This window comes from Littorina saxatilis, linkage group LG11 (assembly GCF_037325665.1).
Source record: "Littorina saxatilis isolate snail1 linkage group LG11, US_GU_Lsax_2.0, whole genome shotgun sequence".
In the NCBI taxonomy this organism is placed as follows: domain Eukaryota; kingdom Metazoa; phylum Mollusca; class Gastropoda; order Littorinimorpha; family Littorinidae; genus Littorina; species Littorina saxatilis.
In genome coordinates this window covers 13,270,635-13,289,245 of record NC_090255.1, presented here as the reverse complement: position 1 = coordinate 13,289,245, position 18,611 = coordinate 13,270,635, and the positions used below count along the sequence as shown (strand labels likewise).

Sequence of the window (18,611 nt, the reverse complement as noted above, 5' to 3'; positions counted from 1 at the left end):
ATGAGTGGTTTCAGTACACTTTATATGAAATGTAAACTGGCAAAAATTTTGTTGTTGTTGTTTCAAACAATACACAAAGAAATATGCACCCAAACACACACTGTAAATCATTGTAAATATGTTCTGTTTATTTGGTAAATAGATAAAGCAGTTGTATAAAATCTGTAACTTATCTAAACAAAATAAATCTTTCAGCTTGGTTGTGTGTCAAAAGGTATCAAACACATCTGGAGAATATTAAAATGACAAATAATGTTTAGTATGAGACACTTTCTTATTCTTACCACTAATAATACTAACAAACAAACTGTAGCCACATAAATGTGCTCTTTTTCTCCATACAGGACATGATTTCCTTACATCTTTCTTTCTTTATTTCTTTATTTGGTGTTTAACGTCGTTTTCAACCACGAAGGTTATATCGCGACGGGGAAAGGGGGGAGATGGGATAGAGTCACTTGTCAATTGTTTCTTGTTCACAAAAGAAAAGCACTAATTTTCTTTATTTGGTGTTTAACGTCGTTTTCAACCACAAAGGTTATATCTTGACGGGGAAAGGGGGGGGATGGGATAGAGCCACTTGTCAATTGTTTCTTGTTCACAAAAGCACTAATCAAAAATTTGCTCCAGGGGCTTGCAACGTAGTACAATGTATTACCTTACTGGGAGAATGCAAGTTTCCAGTACAAAGGACTTAACATTTCTTACATACTGCTTGACTAAAATCTTTACAAAAATTGACTATATTCTATTCAAGAAACACTTAACAAGGGTAAAAAGAGAAACAGAATCCGTTAGTCGCCTCTTACGACATGCTGGGGAGCATCGGGTAAATTCTTCCCCCTAACCCGCGGGGAGTATTTCCTTACATGACACACAAACTCACAAAACAACTGATACAAAAAGAATGTATAATCAACAAGAACATGATGCAGTCTCTTGAACTGTAGCCGAGTCTGTACAACGTTATTACACCCCCGGTATAGGGGTGTGTATAGGATTCGGTCGATGTGTTTGTTCGTTTGTTTGTGTGTTTGTGTGTTTGTGTGTTTGTGTTCGCATATAGATCTCAAGAATGAACGGACCGATCGTCACCAAACTTGGTGAACAGGTTGTATACATTCCTGAGACGGTCCTTACAAAAATTGGGACCAGTCAAACACACGGTTAGGGAGTTATTGGTGGATTAAGATTCTACAAGGACTTATAGAGGGACATATTAATGGTCAAAGGGAAATAACCTTCTCAGTTGGTGGCAGTGAGAATGGTTATTTCCCTTTGACCAACGGGGGTGTTTTTCCTACCTCGGAGGAATTTCTTGTTATGTGTATTTCCATCTCTTCACTATGTGTTATGATCACTCACAACTCATCTTATTCGGGGCATGTACACGCATATGTACCTCCAAAGCTCTCAGAACTTATTTTCTGCAATTTGTGCAAACACTTTGTTGCTGTAAATAAGTGTACATTATTCTTCAACACGAGTACAAATACTGTCCACAATAAGTTTTTAACAAAATACATGATGAAAGAACAACTGAGGGAAAAAAATTACTGAAAACTGATCCGGGCCCAGCTAGGGGCTGCCTGAGCCCTGATGGGGCCCATGCAGGGTCAATATGTCCCAGGGCACCCGAGTTGTATCTCTCATTTGGAAAACAAAAGTGAGCAATTTTACAGGACTCACCTGGCAGCTGTAAGACACACAGAATGCAATGTACAATTTTACAGGCAAACTGATGACTCACCTGGCAGCTGTAAGACACACAGAATGCAATGTACAATTTTACAGGCAAATTGATGACTCACCTGGCAGCTGTAAGACACACAGAATGCAATGTACAATTTTACAGGCAAACTGATGATTCACCTGGCAGCTGTAAGACACACAGAATGCAATGTACAATGCAAAGTGTCATTCTTTTCCTCAGGCCCCAATTTTATTTTATTTTTTTCTCATGGGAAGAGTTTCAGTCCCTTTCCTCAGAGAATCGCTGATCTGAAGAGCGTAACTCGAACAACAGTTCAATTCAAACACTATCTCATTCACACAGCAAGACAGTGCCATCCACACAACCTTTCCACATCACCAGAAGTCATCATACTTTATCAGTTTGTGTGATTCAGCACAGTGGAACTCACTCACTGTCATCTTCATAGGAACAAGTTAACTGATCACAACAAGCAGACTATCACAGTTAGCAAGTTCAAAATCGTCAACCTATTAATGGATGAGAGCTACTTTGTCCTAGTGGTACTATCTGTGATGTGAGCTAGGTGCCTCTGATGAGACCTCCCAAGAAAGAACACCTTTTGTTGGCCATCTATCACTTTCACACAACCAGACCCGTTTACCCACAACACCTTGCAGACAGCAAAACGTGACAGCCGCAGGACTCTTCCACATCATCACAATTAAAGTTCTTCTACAGTCGAACCTGTCTATAACGACCACTCAAGGGACCAAGCAAAAGTGGTCCTAATATAGACAGGTTTGTTTGTTTGTTTGTTTGCTTAACGCCCAGCCGACCACGAAGAGCCATATCAGGGCGGTGCTGCTTTGACATAACGTGCGCCACACACAAGACAGAAGTCGCAGCACAGGCTTCATGTCTCACCCAGTCACATTATTCTGACATCGGACCAACCAGTCCTAGCACTGACCCCATAATGCCAGACGCCAGGCGGAGCAGCCACTAGATTGCCAATTTTAAAGTCTTAGGTATGACCTGGCCGGGGTTCGAACCCACGACCTCTCGATCACGGGGCGGACGCCTTACCACCAGGCCAACCGATATAGACAGGTGGTTGCTACTGAAAGGTGAATTATATAGAAGGAAGACTTGTCTGGGATCCTTGGGGTCGCTGTGGGCAGGTGGTCTCTTTCGAGAGGTGGTCGCAAGGGCAGGCTCAACTGTACATGTAATATGGCACCTGTAGTGCTTCCAAACAGTCTTTTTGTCTAATTTTGTTTCCCTCAAAGTTTGGAGTTGATGTTGCTGAAACTGCCATGGCGACCAGCTCCCTTGGCAAACCTGGTGGCCCCTGCAGAATACAGACATTGTTTGAGTCACATCTACAATCTGATGCAATGTGCGGGTCATCAGAGCTTAAAAATAATTTTAAATCGGCTGAAGTATTATGTGTGTTTAAATGACATGTGTTGAAATATGAAGTATTTGTGTGTGTGGTGTGTGTGTGTGTGTGTGTGTGTGTGTGTGTGCATGTGTGCGTGAGTGTGTGTGTGTGGTGTGTGTGTGTGTGTATGTGTGCATGTGTGCGTGAGTGTGTGTATGTGTTTTAGTGTAAAAGCAGTTCTATGTTATGGACAGCTTATATTGATGGATGTATTCTCACAGAAAGAAAACCATTGAACATTAATTCCTGCGTGCTCATCCACACACACACTTACACACAAACTCTCTCTCTCCCTCTCTCATCACTACATCTTCTGTACAGTTTCTTATCCATCTTCTCTCCTACCTGGTACGGCCTCTGACTGAATGACCTTCAGACCCTGTGTCCACTCATGCTGAAAGGCGTCCACTCTGGACTGGGCATCATAGGCAGTGTTGTAGCAGGAGGCGCGGTCAGCCAGCATACACGCTTGGGGGAACTTGGCAATACTGTTGGCCAGTTGAATGGCCTGTCCCAGCGCTGACAAAAAAAGAAGAAAAATGCCAGTAAAATTTCTTTACCATTGAGGATGCACTCTGGCAGTAGGGAAACCTGACTATACTTTGACCTCCACCAAATATTATGATACTTTCTGTGATGAATAAGATTTTTGCTGTTTTTACCTTGTATCAGAAACCCGTGTCAATTTGCAAAATTAATTCAGCAGAAAATGTCCTCTCTGCACAGAAAGCACACAGGCTGTTACATTTTTACCACACATACTATTGGAAACATCTGATTATACCATGTAAAATGCCATGTAAAAGCCTGGAAAGATATATGGTGGTGTACATGATTGTTTACATGGGAAAGAATGTACAGTGGAACCTCTCTTTTAAGACCCTCCATTATAAGACTCCCTTTACTATAAGACTCCCTCTACTATAAGACTCCCTCTGCTATAAGACTCCCTCTACTATAAGACTCCCTCCATTATAAGACTCCCTTTACTATAAGACTCCCTCCATTATAAGACTCCCTTTACTATAAGACTCCCTCCATTATAAGACTCCCTTTACTATAAGACTCCCTCCATTATAAGACTCCCTTTACTATAAGACTCCCTCCATTATAAGACTCCCTTTACTATAAGACTCCCTCCATTATAAGACTCCCTCTACTATAAGACTCCCTCCATTATAAGACTCCCTCTACTATAAGACTCCCTCTACTATAAGACTCCCTCTACTTTAAGACTCCCTCCATTATAAGACTCCCTCTACTATAAGACTCCCTCCATTGACTCCCTCCATTATAAGACTCCCTCCATTATAAGACTTCCTCTATTATAAGACTCCCTCCATTATAAGACCCTCCATTATAAGACTCCCTCTAATATAAGACTCCCTCCACTATAAGACTCCCTCTACTATAAGTCTCCCTCCATTATACGACTCCTTCTATTATAAGACTCCCTCCATTATAAGACTCCCCATTATAAGACTCCCCATTATAAGACCCTCTATTATAAGACTCCCTCCATTATAAGACTCCCTCCATTATAAGACTCCCTCTATCATAAGACTCCCTCCATTATAAGACTCCCCATTATAAGACCCTCCATTATAAGACTCCCCATTATAAGACCCTCCATTATAAGACTCCCTCTACTATAAGACTACCTCTACTATAAGACTCCCTCTACTATAAGACTCCCTCTACTATAAGACTCCCTCTACTATAAGATTCCCTCCATTATAAGACTCCCTCCATCATAAGACTCCCTCTACTATAAGACTCCCTCCATTATAAGACTCCCTCCATTATAAGACTCCCTCTACTATAAGCTCCCTCCATTATAAGACTCCCTCCATTATATTAAGACTCCCCCTCTACTATAAGACTCCCTCTACTTTAAGACTCCCTCCATTATAAGACTCCCTCTATTAGATTCCCTCCATTATAAGACTCCCTCTACTATAAGACTCCCTCTACTATAAGACTCCCTCTACTATAAGACTCCCTCTACTATAAGACTCCCTCCATTATAAGACTCCCTCCATTATAAGACTCCCTCCATTATAAGACTCCCTATACTATAAGAATCCCTCCGTTATATGACTCCCTCTACTATAAGACTCCCTCTACTATAAGACTCCCTCTACTATAAGACTCCCTCCATTATAAGACTCCCTCCATTATAAGACTCCCTCCATTATAAGACTCCCTCTACTATAAGACTCCCTCCATTATAAGACTCCCTCTACTATAAGACTCCCTCTACTATAAGACTCCCTCTAATATAAAACCTCATTTTCTCAGATGTTTTCTTCACAGTGACACTACCTCCAACATAAGACCTTTTAAAACCTTATTACACCCCCGGTATAGGGGTGTGTATAGGTTTCACTCGATGTGTTTGTTTGTTTGTGTGTTTGTTTGTGTGTTTGTTTGTGTTCGCAAGTAGATCTCAAGAATGAACGGACCGATCGTCACCAAACTTGGTGAACAGGTTCTATACATTCCTGAGACGGTCCTTACAAAAATTGGGACCAGTCAAACACACGGTTAGGGAGTTATTGGTGGATTTTGGTTTTTTGGGGGGATCAACTACGGCATAACTCTTCCTTATCTTCTCCATGTTTTCAGCGTTTACCTCCCTTCCTTCGTATGGTGCACTACAGTAGGAGGGGGCATCTTCGGATATTCCCGGCGTTCTGTTACTATTTTTAGGTCACCGCAGTGTCCAGAACGTAAATTGGACCCGTAAATTATCCTCACTGTAAAAGTGCAAAGGTCGAATCAATTTATAGCCACGCGAAAAATACACTGTCATCTATCTCTCTATATATACGGCTTCTCTGTGTTTGTGTGTGTGTGTGTGTCTCTCTCTATGTGGGCAACACCTGTGAATTGTTCAGTTCTGTTTGTGATGTGGTCTGGCGGCTTTTGTGTATTTGTATGCACTGGCCTTCCTTTGAGAAGCCACAACAGTTCAAAAGGGCTTAGAGATAAACTCTAAATTGCTCAATCCTGAGCAGTGAGAATGGTTATTTCCCTTTGACCAACGGGGGTGTTTTTCCTATCGGAGGAATTTCTTGTTTTTTCAGCCGTTCGGATGACCGGCACGGTTCGCCCAGTGGTAAGGCGTCCGCCCCATGATCGGGAGGTCGTGGGTTCGAACCCCGGCCGGGTCATACCTAAGACTTTAAAATTGGCAATCTAGTGGCTGCTCCGCCTGGCGTCTGGCATTATGGGGTCAGTGCTAGGACTGGTTGGTCCGATGTCATAATAATGTGACTGGGTGAGACATGAAGCCTGTGCTGCAACTTCTGTCTTGTCTGTGGCGCACGTTATATGTCAAAGCAGCACTGCCCTGATATGGCCCTTCGTGGTCGGCTGGGCGTTAAGCAAACAAACAAACAAACAGCTGTTAGGAGGTCTTAACACAAAGATACCAAGTGCTGCATCTTTGACTGTGTTCTGAAAACAGCCTACCTGTACCAGTGGCGACCACTCTGTTGGCCAGTCCCATGTCCAGAGCTTCTTTTGCAGACACCGGTCGGCCGGTCAACACCAGGTCCAGTGCTCGTGACAGACCGATGAGGGCCGGCAACCGTACTGTGCCCCCGTCAATCAGCGGAACACCTGAAACATTATGGTGCATGTACAGTCAAACCTGTCTGTTTATAAAATCATAGCAAAGTAACCGTAGAAGGTTTTCCGAAGCTATTAACACTCAAACTTTGCAAGAAGCAGGTAGAATCGCAAACAAATATATGCGCGACATACTGCATTGTAGGTAACATGAAAGCAAAAGCGAAAGTAGCATCCATGGTGTATAGTGGGTGTTTCTAAGATCTGCATGTGGGTTCTTTGCACAGTCCTCACCCTAGCTACAATATTGGGAGCTCATGGAGGAATTGGGTTAAGACGAGACAGTCCTCACCCTAGCTACAATATTGGGAGCTCATGGAGGAATTGGGTTAAGACGAGACAGTCCTCACCCTAGCTACAATAATGGGAGCTCATGGAGGAATTGGGTTAAGACGAGACAGTCCTCACCCTAGCTACAATAATGGGAGCTCATGGAGGAATTGGGTTAAGACGAGACAGTCCTCACCCTAGCTACAATAATGGGAGCTCATGGAGGAATTGGGTTAAGACGAGACAGTCCTCACCCTAGCTACAATAATGGGAGCTCATGGAGGAATTGGGTTAAGACGAGACAGTCCTCACCCTAGCTACAATAATGGGAGCTCATGGAGGAATTGGGTTAAGACGAGACAGTCCTCACCCTAGCTACAATAATGGGAGCTCATGGAGGAATTGGGTTAAGACGAGACAGTCCTCACCCTAGCTACAATAATGGGAGCTCATGGAGGAATTGGGTTAAGACGAGACAGTCCTCACCCTAGCTACAATAATGGGAGCTCATGGAGGAATTGGGTTAAGACGAGACAGTCCTCACCCTAGCTACAATAATGGGAGCTCATGGAGGAATTGGGTTAAGACGAGACAGTCCTCACCCTAGCTACAATAATGGGAGCTCATGGAGGAATTGGGTTAAGACGAGACAGTCCTCACCCTAGCTACAATAATGGGAGCTCATGGAGGAATTGGGTTAAGACGAGACAGTCCTCACCCTAGCTACAATAATGGGAGCTCATGGAGGAATTGGGTTAAGACGAGACAGTCCTCACCCTAGCTACAATAATGGGAGCTCATGGAGGAATTGGGTTAAGACGAGACAGTCCTCACCCTAGCTACAATAATGGGAGCTCATGGAGGAATTGGGTTAAGACGAGACAGTCCTCACCCTAGCTACAATAATGGGAGCTCATGGAGGAATTGGGTTAAGACGAGACAGTCCTCACCCTAGCTACAATAATGGGAGCTCATGGAGGAATTGGGTTAAGACGAGACAGTCCTCACCCTAGCTACAATAATGGGAGCTCATGGAGGAATTGGGTTAAGACGAGACAGTCCTCACCCTAGCTACAATAATGGGAGCTCATGGAGGAATTGGGTTAAGACGAGACAGTCCTCACCCTAGCTACAATAATGGGAGCTCATGGAGGAATTGGGTTAAGACGAGACAGTCCTCACCCTAGCTACAATAATGGGAGCTCATGGAGGAATTGGGTTAAGACGAGACAGTCCTCACCCTAGCTACAATAATGGGAGCTCATGGAGGAATTGGGTTAAGACGAGACAGTCCTCACCCTAGCTACAATAATGGGAGCTCATGGAGGAATTGGGTTAAGACGAGACAGTCCTCACCCTAGCTACAATAATGGGAGCTCATGGAGGAATTGGGTTAAGACGAGACAGTCCTCACCCTAGCTACAATAATGGGAGCTCATGGAGGAATTGGGTTAAGACGAGACAGTCCTCACCCTAGCTACAATAATGGGAGCTCATGGAGGAATTGGGTTAAGACGAGACAGTCCTCACCCTAGCTACAATAATGGGAGCTCATGGAGGAATTGGGTTAAGACGAGACAGTCCTCACCCTAGCTACAATAATGGGAGCTCATGGAGGAATTGGGTTAAGACGAGACAGTCCTCACCCTAGCTACAATAATGGGAGCTCATGGAGGAATTGGGTTAAGACGAGACAGTCCTCACCCTAGCTACAATAATGGGAGCTCATGGAGGAATTGGGTTAAGACGAGACAGTCCTCACCCTAGCTACAATAATGGGAGCTCATGGAGGAATTGGGTTAAGACGAGACAGTCCTCACCCTAGCTACAATAATGGGAGCTCATGGAGGAATTGGGTTAAGACGAGACAGTCCTCACCCTAGCTACAATAATGGGAGCTCATGGAGGAATTGGGTTAAGACGAGACAGTCCTCACCCTAGCTACAATAATGGGAGCTCATGGAGGAATTGGGTTAAGACGAGACAGTCCTCACCCTAGCTACAATAATGGGAGCTCATGGAGGAATTGGGTTAAGACGAGACAGTCCTCACCCAAGCTACAATAATGGGAGCTCATGGATGAATTGGGTTAAGACGAGACAGTCCTCACCCTAGCTACAATAATGGGAGCTCATGGAGGAATTGGGTTAAGACGAGACAGTCCTCACCCTAGCTACAATAATGGGAGCTCATGGAGGAATTGGGTTAAGACGAGACAGTCCTCACCCTAGCTACAATAATGGGAGCTCATGGAGGAATTGGGTTAAGACGAGACAGTCCTCACCCTAGCTACAATAATGGGAGCTCATGGAGGAATTGGGTTAAGACGAGACAGTCCTCACCCTAGCTACAATAATGGGAGCTCATGGAGGAATTGGGTTAAGACGAGACAGTCCTCACCCTAGCTACAATATTGGGAGCTCATGGAGGAATTGGGTTAAGACGAGACAGTCCTCACCCTAGCTACAATATTGGGAGCTCATGGAGGAATTGGGTTAAGACGAGACAGTCCTCACCCTAGCGGCAATATTGGGAGCTCATGGAGGAATTGGGTTAAGACGAGACAGTCCTCACCCTAGCTACAATATTGGGAGCTCATGGAGGAATTGGGTTAAGACGAGACAGTCCTCACCCAAGCTACAATAATGGGAGCTCATGGATGAATTGGGTTAAGACGAGACAGTCCTCACCCAAGCTACAATAATGGGAGCTCATGGATGAATTGGGTTAAGACGAGACAGTCCTCACCCTAGCTACAATAATGGGAGCTCATGGAGGAATTGGGTTAAGACGAGACAGTCCTCACCCTAGCTACAATAATGGGAGCTCATGGAGGAATTGGGTTAAGACGAGACAGTCCTCACCCTAGCTACAATAATGGGAGCTCAAGAAGGAATTGGGTTAAGACGAGACAGTCCTCACCCTAGCTACAATAATGGGAGCTCATGGAGGAATTGGGTTAAGACGAGACAGTCCTCACCCTAGCTACAATAATGGGAGCTCATGGAGGAATTGGGTTAAGACGAGACAGTCCTCACCCTAGCTACAATAATGGGAGCTCATGGAGGAATTGGGTTAAGACGAGACAGTCCTCACCCTAGCTACAATAATGGGAGCTCATGGAGGAATTGGGTTAAGACGAGACAGTCCTCACCCTAGCTACAATAATGGGAGCTCATGGAGGAATTGGGTTAAGACGAGACAGTCCTCACCCTAGCTACAATAATGGGAGCTCATGGAGGAATTGGGTTAAGACGAGACAGTCCTCACCCTAGCTACAATAATGGGAGCTCATGGAGGAATTGGGTTAAGACGAGACAGTCCTCACCCTAGCTACAATAATGGGAGCTCATGGAGGAATTGGGTTAAGACGAGACAGTCCTCACCCTAGCTACAATAATGGGAGCTCATGGAGGAATTGGGTTAAGACGAGACAGTCCTCACCCTAGCTACAATAATGGGAGCTCATGGAGGAATTGGGTTAAGACGAGACAGTCCTCACCCTAGCTACAATAATGGGAGCTCATGGAGGAATTGGGTTAAGACGAGACAGTCCTCACCCTAGCTACAATAATGGGAGCTCATGGAGGAATTGGGTTAAGATGAGACAGTCCTCACCCTAGCTACAATATTGGGAGCTCATGGAGGAATTGGGTTAAGACGAGACAGTCCTCACCCTAGCTACAATATTGGGAGCTCATGGAGGAATTGGGTTAAGACGAGACAGTCCTCACCCTAGCGGCAATATTGGGAGCTCATGGAGGAATTGGGTTAAGACGAGACAGTCCTCACCCTAGCGGCAATATTGGGAGCTCATGGAGGAATTGGGTTAAGACGAGACAGTCCTCACCCAAGCTACAATAATGGGAGCTCATGGATGAATTGGGTTAAGACGAGACAGTCCTCACCCTAGCTACAATAATGGGAGCTCATGGAGGAATTGGGTTAAGACGAGAACAGTCCTCACCCTAGCTACAATAATGGGAGCTCATGGAGGAATTGGGTTAAGACGAGACAGTCCTCACCCTAGCTACAATAATGGGAGCTCATGGAGGAATTGGGTTAAGACGAGACAGTCCTCACCCTAGCTACAATAATGGGAGCTCATGGAGGAATTGGGTTAAGACGAGACAGTCCTCACCCTAGCTACAATAATGGGAGCTCATGGAGGAATTGGGTTAAGACGAGACAGTCCTCACCCTAGCTACAATATTGGGAGCTCATGGAGGAATTGGGTTAAGACGAGACAGTCCTCACCCTAGCGGCAATATTGGGAGCTCATGGAGGAATTGGGTTAAGACGAGACAGTCCTCACCCTAGCGGCAATATTGGGAGCTCATGGAGGAATTGGGTTAAGACGAGACAGTCCTCACCCTAGCTACAATAATGGGAGCTCATGGAGGAATTGGGTTAAGACGAGACAGTCCTCACCCTAGCTACAATAATGGGAGCTCATGGAGGAATTGGGTTAAGACGAGACAGTCCTCACCCTAGCTACAATAATGGGAGCTCATGGAGGAATTGGGTTAAGACGAGACAGTCCTCACCCTAGCTACAATAATGGGAGCTCATGGAGGAATTGGGTTAAGACGAGACAGTCCTCACCCTAGCTACAATAATGGGAGCTCAAGAAGGAATTGGGTTAAGACGAGACAGTCCTTACCCCAGCGGCGACAGAAGACGCCCATGACAGCGTTTTCCTCCACCACACGAAGGTCACACATCAAGGCCAACTCCAAACCCCCTGCCACCGCGTAGCCATCGATGGCCGCGATCACTGGCTTGCTGAACACTCTCCGTGTGGGACCCTGACAATACAATCATTATTTTGTTCATTAGGCCATTCCGTAACAACCGGTTCTGAATAAAATTAAAATCAGAACAGAACAAAACAGCAGTATGGATGTGGCGGATGTGCCTGTCTGGAGTACTTTGGGTGTTCTTACTTCGTATGTTTTATTGTTCTTATTTTTGTTTTTAAGGTTTGGTTGTTTTAAGAGCAGATGAACCACACTTTTCCATCCATTGTTTAATTGTATGGACAATAAATGATCTTATGTCTTATGTCTCAAAACAGAAAGAAATAAAAAAGTAGCCATTGGTTGCACCAAATTTTTTCTTCTTCTTCTTCTGCGTTCATGGGCTGAAACTCCCACATACTCTCATGTTTTTTTTCATACGGGTGGATTTTTACTTGTATGACCGGTTTTACCCCACCATTTAGGCATACACATGCCGCTTCCGGAGAAAGCATGCTGGGTATTTTCGTATTTCTATAACCCACCGAACTCTGACATGGAATACAGGATCTTTTTCGTGCGCACTTGGTACTGTGCTTGCGTGTACACATGAAGGGGGATAAGGCACTGGCAGGTCTGCACATAAGTTGACCTTGGAGATTTGAAAAATCTCCACCATTAACCAACCTGGCGCGGCCGGGATTAGAACCCACGATTTTCGGCTTGGTAGGCCGGCGCCTTATCCACCAGAACATTACGCCCTCCGCGTTGAATTTGACTTTCTTTTGACACACAAGACCTACTAATGATGCGACAAGTGGCATTTGTACACAGAATTTGACTTTCTTTTGACACACAAGACCTATTTTGTGTCAGTAATGTATGTGAAATGATGCGACAAATGGCATTTGTACACAGAATTTCGCAATCAGCGTAACCCCTGTGAGAAAAAAAAATATCTTACCATGCCAGCATTATCCCCATCTTTGGGTTCGGTGTAGGAATCAGGTACCAGCTGTTTCCCTGACAACGCCTTCAGGTCAAAGCCTGCACTGAAACATCCCCCTGCAACACACACAATGATCCTGTTTGAAGAATACTCTGTATCCATTCTGCTTTGAAATAAAATGCATTGTTTCCACCGTGCAAAGGAAGAGCTCAATCTCTAAAATGGAACCCCCCCTTTTAAGACTTCCAAACGGGCGGGGATGTAGCTCAGTCGGTAGCGCGCTGGATTTGTATCCAGTTGGCCGCTGTCAGCGTGAGTTCGTCCCCACGTTCGGCGAGAGATTTATTTCTCAGAGTCAACTTTGTGTGCAGACTCTCCTCGGTGTCCGAACACCCCCGTGTGTACACGCAAGCACAAGACCAAGTGCGCACGAAAAAGATCCTGTAATCCATGTCAGAGTTCGGTGGGTTATAGAAACACGAAAATACCCAGCATGCTTCCTCCGAAAACGGCATATGGCTGCCTAAATGGCGGGGTAAAAAACGGTCATACACGTAAAATTCCACTTGTGTAAAAAAAAACCACGAGTGTACATGAGAGTTTCAGCCCACGAACGCAGAAGAAGAAGAAGAAGACTTCAATCAATCAATCAATCAATATGAGGCTTATATCGCGCGTATTCCGTGGGTACAGTTCTAAGCGCAGGGATTTTTATTTTTTTATTTTTTATTTTTTTAATGCAATTTATATTGCGCACATATTCAAGGCGCAGGGATTTATTTATGCCGTGTGAGATGGAATTTTTTTACACAATACATCACGCATTCACATCGGCCAGCAGATCGCAGCCATTTCGGCGCATATCCTACTTTTCACGGCCTATTATTCCAAGTCACACGGGTATTTTGGTGGACATTTTTATCTATGCCTATACAATTTTGCCAGGAAAGACCCTTTTGTCAATCGTGGGATCTTTAACGTGCACACCCCAATGTAGTGTACACGAAGGGACCTCGGTTTTTCGTCTCCAAGACTTCCAAAGATCTGGGAAAATCAGGTCTTAACAAGAAGAGCAAACGCTCGATCGAGTCACTTTCGCAGTTCTGAATATTATATGAGGCATCAGATGGACAGGAAGAAATTGCTATTCACAACACAATACAGATGTAAATAATTTGATGTAAAGAATAATCCTATAAAGTTTGAATCAAATCCGATGAATAGTTTCAGAGATATGATATTTCAATTTTTTTCCTTCAAGACATACCTGTGACCTTGAAAAAGGTCAAAGGTCACCAAAGCAGACGTCAAAGTGTAGAGGTCACTGGGAGTCACGTTCACATAAAATTTGAGCCCGGTCACTTTTATAGTTTCCGAGAAAAGCCCAACGTTAAGTTGTGTGTTGCCGAACAGAAAAGGCTAGTTATCTCCCTTGTTTTTCTGATAACGTTCGTAAAAGGCTACAGATGTAAATACTTTGATGTAAAGAATAATCCTACAAAGTTTCAATCACATCCGATGAACTTTGTCAAAGATATAAAATGTCTAATTTTTCCTTTGACGCTGACCTGTGACCTTGAAAAAGGTCAAAGGTCAACGAAACCATCGTTAAAGTGTAGAGGTCATTGGAGGTCACGACTAAACAAAATATGAGCCGGATCGCTTTGATAGTTTCCGAGAAAAGTCCAACGTTAAGGTGGTGTCTACGGACGGCCGGCCGGTCGGCCGGACAGACTAACACTGACCGATTACATAGAGTCACTTTTTCTCAAGTGACTCAAAAATGAGGGAGTCTTAAAATGGAGATAGATTTACAGAGGTTACAGAGGTAAGGCCAAAAAAAAAATAGTCTGTTTACGGTAACTCGACCGACCCTATTTTTTTCGCGCGACCCTAGACTTTTTTTTTGCATTTGGGAAAAAAAAAAAAATCTTTTGGGTTTTTTTTGCAAAATAACTTAAAAATATGGTTTTTGGGGGGGAAAAAAATATAAAAATATAAAAAATCCCGACCTACCGACCCTATTTTTTTGGCCTATGTTACCGTAAACAGACCTATTTTATTATTTGGCCTTATGAACAGAAAATCTGCAAAAGGCAAGGTCTTAAAATGGGGGAAGTCAAGCAATGGGGGAAGTCAAGCAATGGGGGGTACAAAAGGGTGGTTCTACTGTACAAGCAAACTATGGGGGGTATAAAAGGGTGGTTCTACTGTACAAGCAAACAATGGGGGGTATAAAAGGGTGGTTCTACTGTACAAGCAAACAATGGGGGGTATAAAAGGGTGGTTCTACTGTACAAGCAAACAATGGGGGGTATAAAAGGGTGGTTCTACTGTACAAGCAAACAATGGGGGGTATAAAAGGGTGGTTCTACTGTACAAGCAAACAATGGGGGGTATAAAAGGGTGGTTCTACTGTACAAGCAAACAATGGGGGGTATAAAAGGGTGGTTCTACTGTACAAGCAAAGGAAAGAATGAAAAAACCCAAGAAAGGTAAGTTCATGGAACGTTTAATTATAGCCAAATAAAATTCACTCAAACCTTGTTCTATGGATCTCTAAAGTGGACAAAGTGAAAGAAGATACACACCAGACAAATGATACTGAAAGGGTGATCACTATATCAATAGCTTCTGATACTGTTTACTCAAAAATGACAGGAAGCAAAATCACAATTGAAGCAAATTGAAATGAAAGAGAGAGAAAAAAATCTAGTGCATACTTGTGTGGTCATGATTTTCTACCATTTTTTAGGGACAAAATTCTATAGACTTCAAAACTTGGTTGCAAGATGCCCTTGAATGTGAATGCTGGTTCATAATTCTAGGGAAAATATAATAATAATGATAATAATAATAAGGCTATTTATTGGGCGCAAATCCTAAAATAGTTCTAAGCGCCTTACAATCTTAAATATAATTATCTTAATAACAGCAACAATACACAACGTAAGCTCCTTAAATCAATCTTAAATATAATAATCTTAATAACAGCAACAATACACATTTAAAAACAAATAAACTTTAAATAAATGCAACACAATAACGTTCACAATACACAATTCAAATGACTATCGTTATCAACAATCTCAGATGTTCGCTACACATAATGATGGGACACTTTCGCACACGCACACACATACAGGGACACAAAATACCCACGCACACAAAATATGATTACCAACCTTTGCCATGCAGGACTGCCACCAAGGCATCCTCTGTCTGTTCAAACTTGTGGAAAGCGCTGACCAGCTGTGTGGCTGTAGCAGGGTTGACACAGTTGCGTACCTCCGGCCGGTTGATGCCAATGGTCATCACGTTGCCCAGCTGTTCAGTGACCACCAGTTCTGCAACCAGGAAGATGCAGTAAAAGGATCTGCCACTGCAATCATGCAGGATTCGGATTATGAACGCACCATGTGCGATTGGTGCTTATATAATCTGAAAATTTAGCCAGAGGCTCGTGAGTCCCTTGATATTCATCAGCTGGGTCTTGACTGAAATACAAGTCAAATAAAAACCCACTGTTGTAACCTATCTATATATATACGGCTTGTGTGTGTCTGTCTGTCTGTCTGTCTGTCTGTCACTTCGTGATGCAAGGCCAAAGTTCTCGATGGATCTGCTTCAAATTTGGTGGGCATATTCAGGTAGACCCCGGACACAATCTGGTCGATGAAAATTTTCAACACATGCTCTAAGCGCGGCGCAGTGAACCGAGTTTGGTTTTTCTGTAGATCCATTTCCAGTAACTCTTCCTTATCTTCTCCAGTGTTTTGCGCGTTTATCTCCCTTCCTTCGTGTGGCGTCAATCACGTCAACACGTGCTCTAACCCGGCGAAGCCAGTGAACCGTCACGCTGCATACTCCGTCTCGCGATCATCCCGGCGAAGCCGGTGCAAACAGCCACGCTGCATACTCCGTCTCGCGATCATCCCGGCGAAGCGGGTAATCATCTATATATATATACGACTTGTGTCTGTGTGTGTGTCTGTCTGTCTGTCTGTCTGTCTGTCTGTGTATGTGTGTATTCGCCATGCAGGGCCAAAGTTCCCGAAGGATCTGCTTCAAATTTGGTGTCCATATTCAGATACACCCCGGACAAAATCTGGTCGATGAGATATTTCAATACGTGCTCTCAGCGCGCAGCGCGCAGCGCAAACCGATTTTGGTTTTTTTTTCGTACCATAACTCTTCCTTATCTTCTCCATGTTTTCAGCGTTTACCTCCCTTCCTTCGTATGGTGCACTACAGTAGGAGGGGGCATCTTCGGATATTCCCGGTGTTCTGTTACTATTTTTAGAAGGTCACCGCAGTGTCCAGAACGTAAATTGGACCCGTAAATTATCCTCACTGTAAAAGTGCAAAGGTCGAATCAATTTATAGCCACGCGAAAAATACACTGTCATCTATCTCTATATATTTATACATATAGATATATATACGGCTTCTGTGTGTGTGTGTGTGTGTTTGTGTGTGTCTGTAAAAAACACTTGTGGATTGTAGAGTTCTGTTTGTGATCTGGTATGGCTGCTTTTCTGAGTCTGTATGTCCAGGCCTTCCTCTGAAAAGCCATCACAGATTGAAAAGGGCTTAGAGATAAGCTCTACATTTCTCAATCCTGGTTGAGTGGACTTCGCCTCCAAAGGTGTCTCGGCACTCAGTGACATTGGGCGCCGTCGACAAGTATGGGACTCGACATGATATGATCAGGAATGGCATTATGGCCACTGAATCATTTTCGTGCTGTTCCCATTCCACGAATCTGGGAGGGACCTAAGCTTGGCGGGTCCATGGTTCGGACCAGGCGAAGCCGGCGTACGATGCGCCACTCAAGCCGGGTATTCGGCTCTACTTGCTACCCGGCGAAGCGGGTATTCATCTAGTCTAGTATATATATATATGTCCCATCAGACTCTCAGAGTTTATATGAGCTAGGGGGTCAAAGGACGCATAGTGTTTTTCTCCCCGGCTGAACCCTAATCTAAATCAGATGTAACACATGAATGTGTGCGCGTATGTGTGTCTGTGTGCATGTGTGTTTGCCTAAGTGTGTGTCTTGTGTCTGTGCATGTGTTCACCTGTAACAGCGTGAGTGTACATGTCATTGTGTGCGAGCATGTGAATCACTGTTCCCTTTACACACAGTTGAAACATGCGAGAAACATTTATAACTTAAAACTGTTTGGCAAAATACCACACTCCGACTCGAATGTCAAACTTCTGCAACTTCAGTGCAAGCTTGTCTTCAGTGTATCCAGGTTTCCCAATTGCTTCGTTTCCGGCCGATTTATGTGGAGCACGTGATGCGCACAAAAAATATTGGCGGTTTACAAGTGTCGTCTGCGCAATGATCGCGGCGGCTTTCTTGACCGACAAGGACGGGGTCGGCCCGCTATTGCGCGGGGCCGCTATTGCGCGAATCGTTAGGGTTAGGGTTAGGGTTAGGGTTAGATTCGCGCAATAGCGGCCCGCGCAATAGCGGCCCAGCCCCCCAAGGACGACCGCGCACGTTGTGAGACGTCATTCCTTAGACTTAGACCTCGTCAACCATTGAGAAAATTGTGTCGAAACACACAAACAGTTATATCAACAGTGCACATGATACACAACATTACAATTTAAATCATGCAAGTAACCTTTTTCATGAGAGTCACTGCTTGGCGTGGTAGACAGATGTTTATTCGGTAACATTTTGCTGCTAAGGGTCCTTGCCCAGAAATGTCTCAACACAGCCGCCATTTTAACAATCATGTGACAAAATCATGTGATCTTGTATTTTGTTTTACATTGCATTTCGAATATATTTTACCTTGATCATTATATTGATTGTTTTATTTTTAATTTTTTGAATGTGTGATTTTTTGGTAATTATTT

The 18,611-nt window shown here is 44.0% G+C and overlaps 1 protein-coding gene across 1 annotated transcript; it reads right to left on the bottom strand.

Annotated features, from left to right (window-relative positions):
- Positions 1–107: 107 nt before the first annotated feature.
- Positions 108–18,610, bottom strand: LOC138979791 (enoyl-CoA hydratase EchA19-like). Its single transcript, XM_070352533.1, has 7 exons — positions 18,374–18,610; positions 15,920–16,081; positions 12,750–12,850; positions 11,710–11,854; positions 6,618–6,767; positions 3,486–3,659; positions 108–3,047 (listed from the first exon to the last, which is right to left on the bottom strand). Exons 1-7 carry the CDS (start codon positions 18,486–18,488, stop codon positions 2,980–2,982), a joined length of 915 nt encoding a protein of 304 aa, XP_070208634.1. The 5' UTR covers positions 18,489–18,610; the 3' UTR covers positions 108–2,979.
- Between the last annotated feature and the right edge of the window lies 1 nt (position 18,611).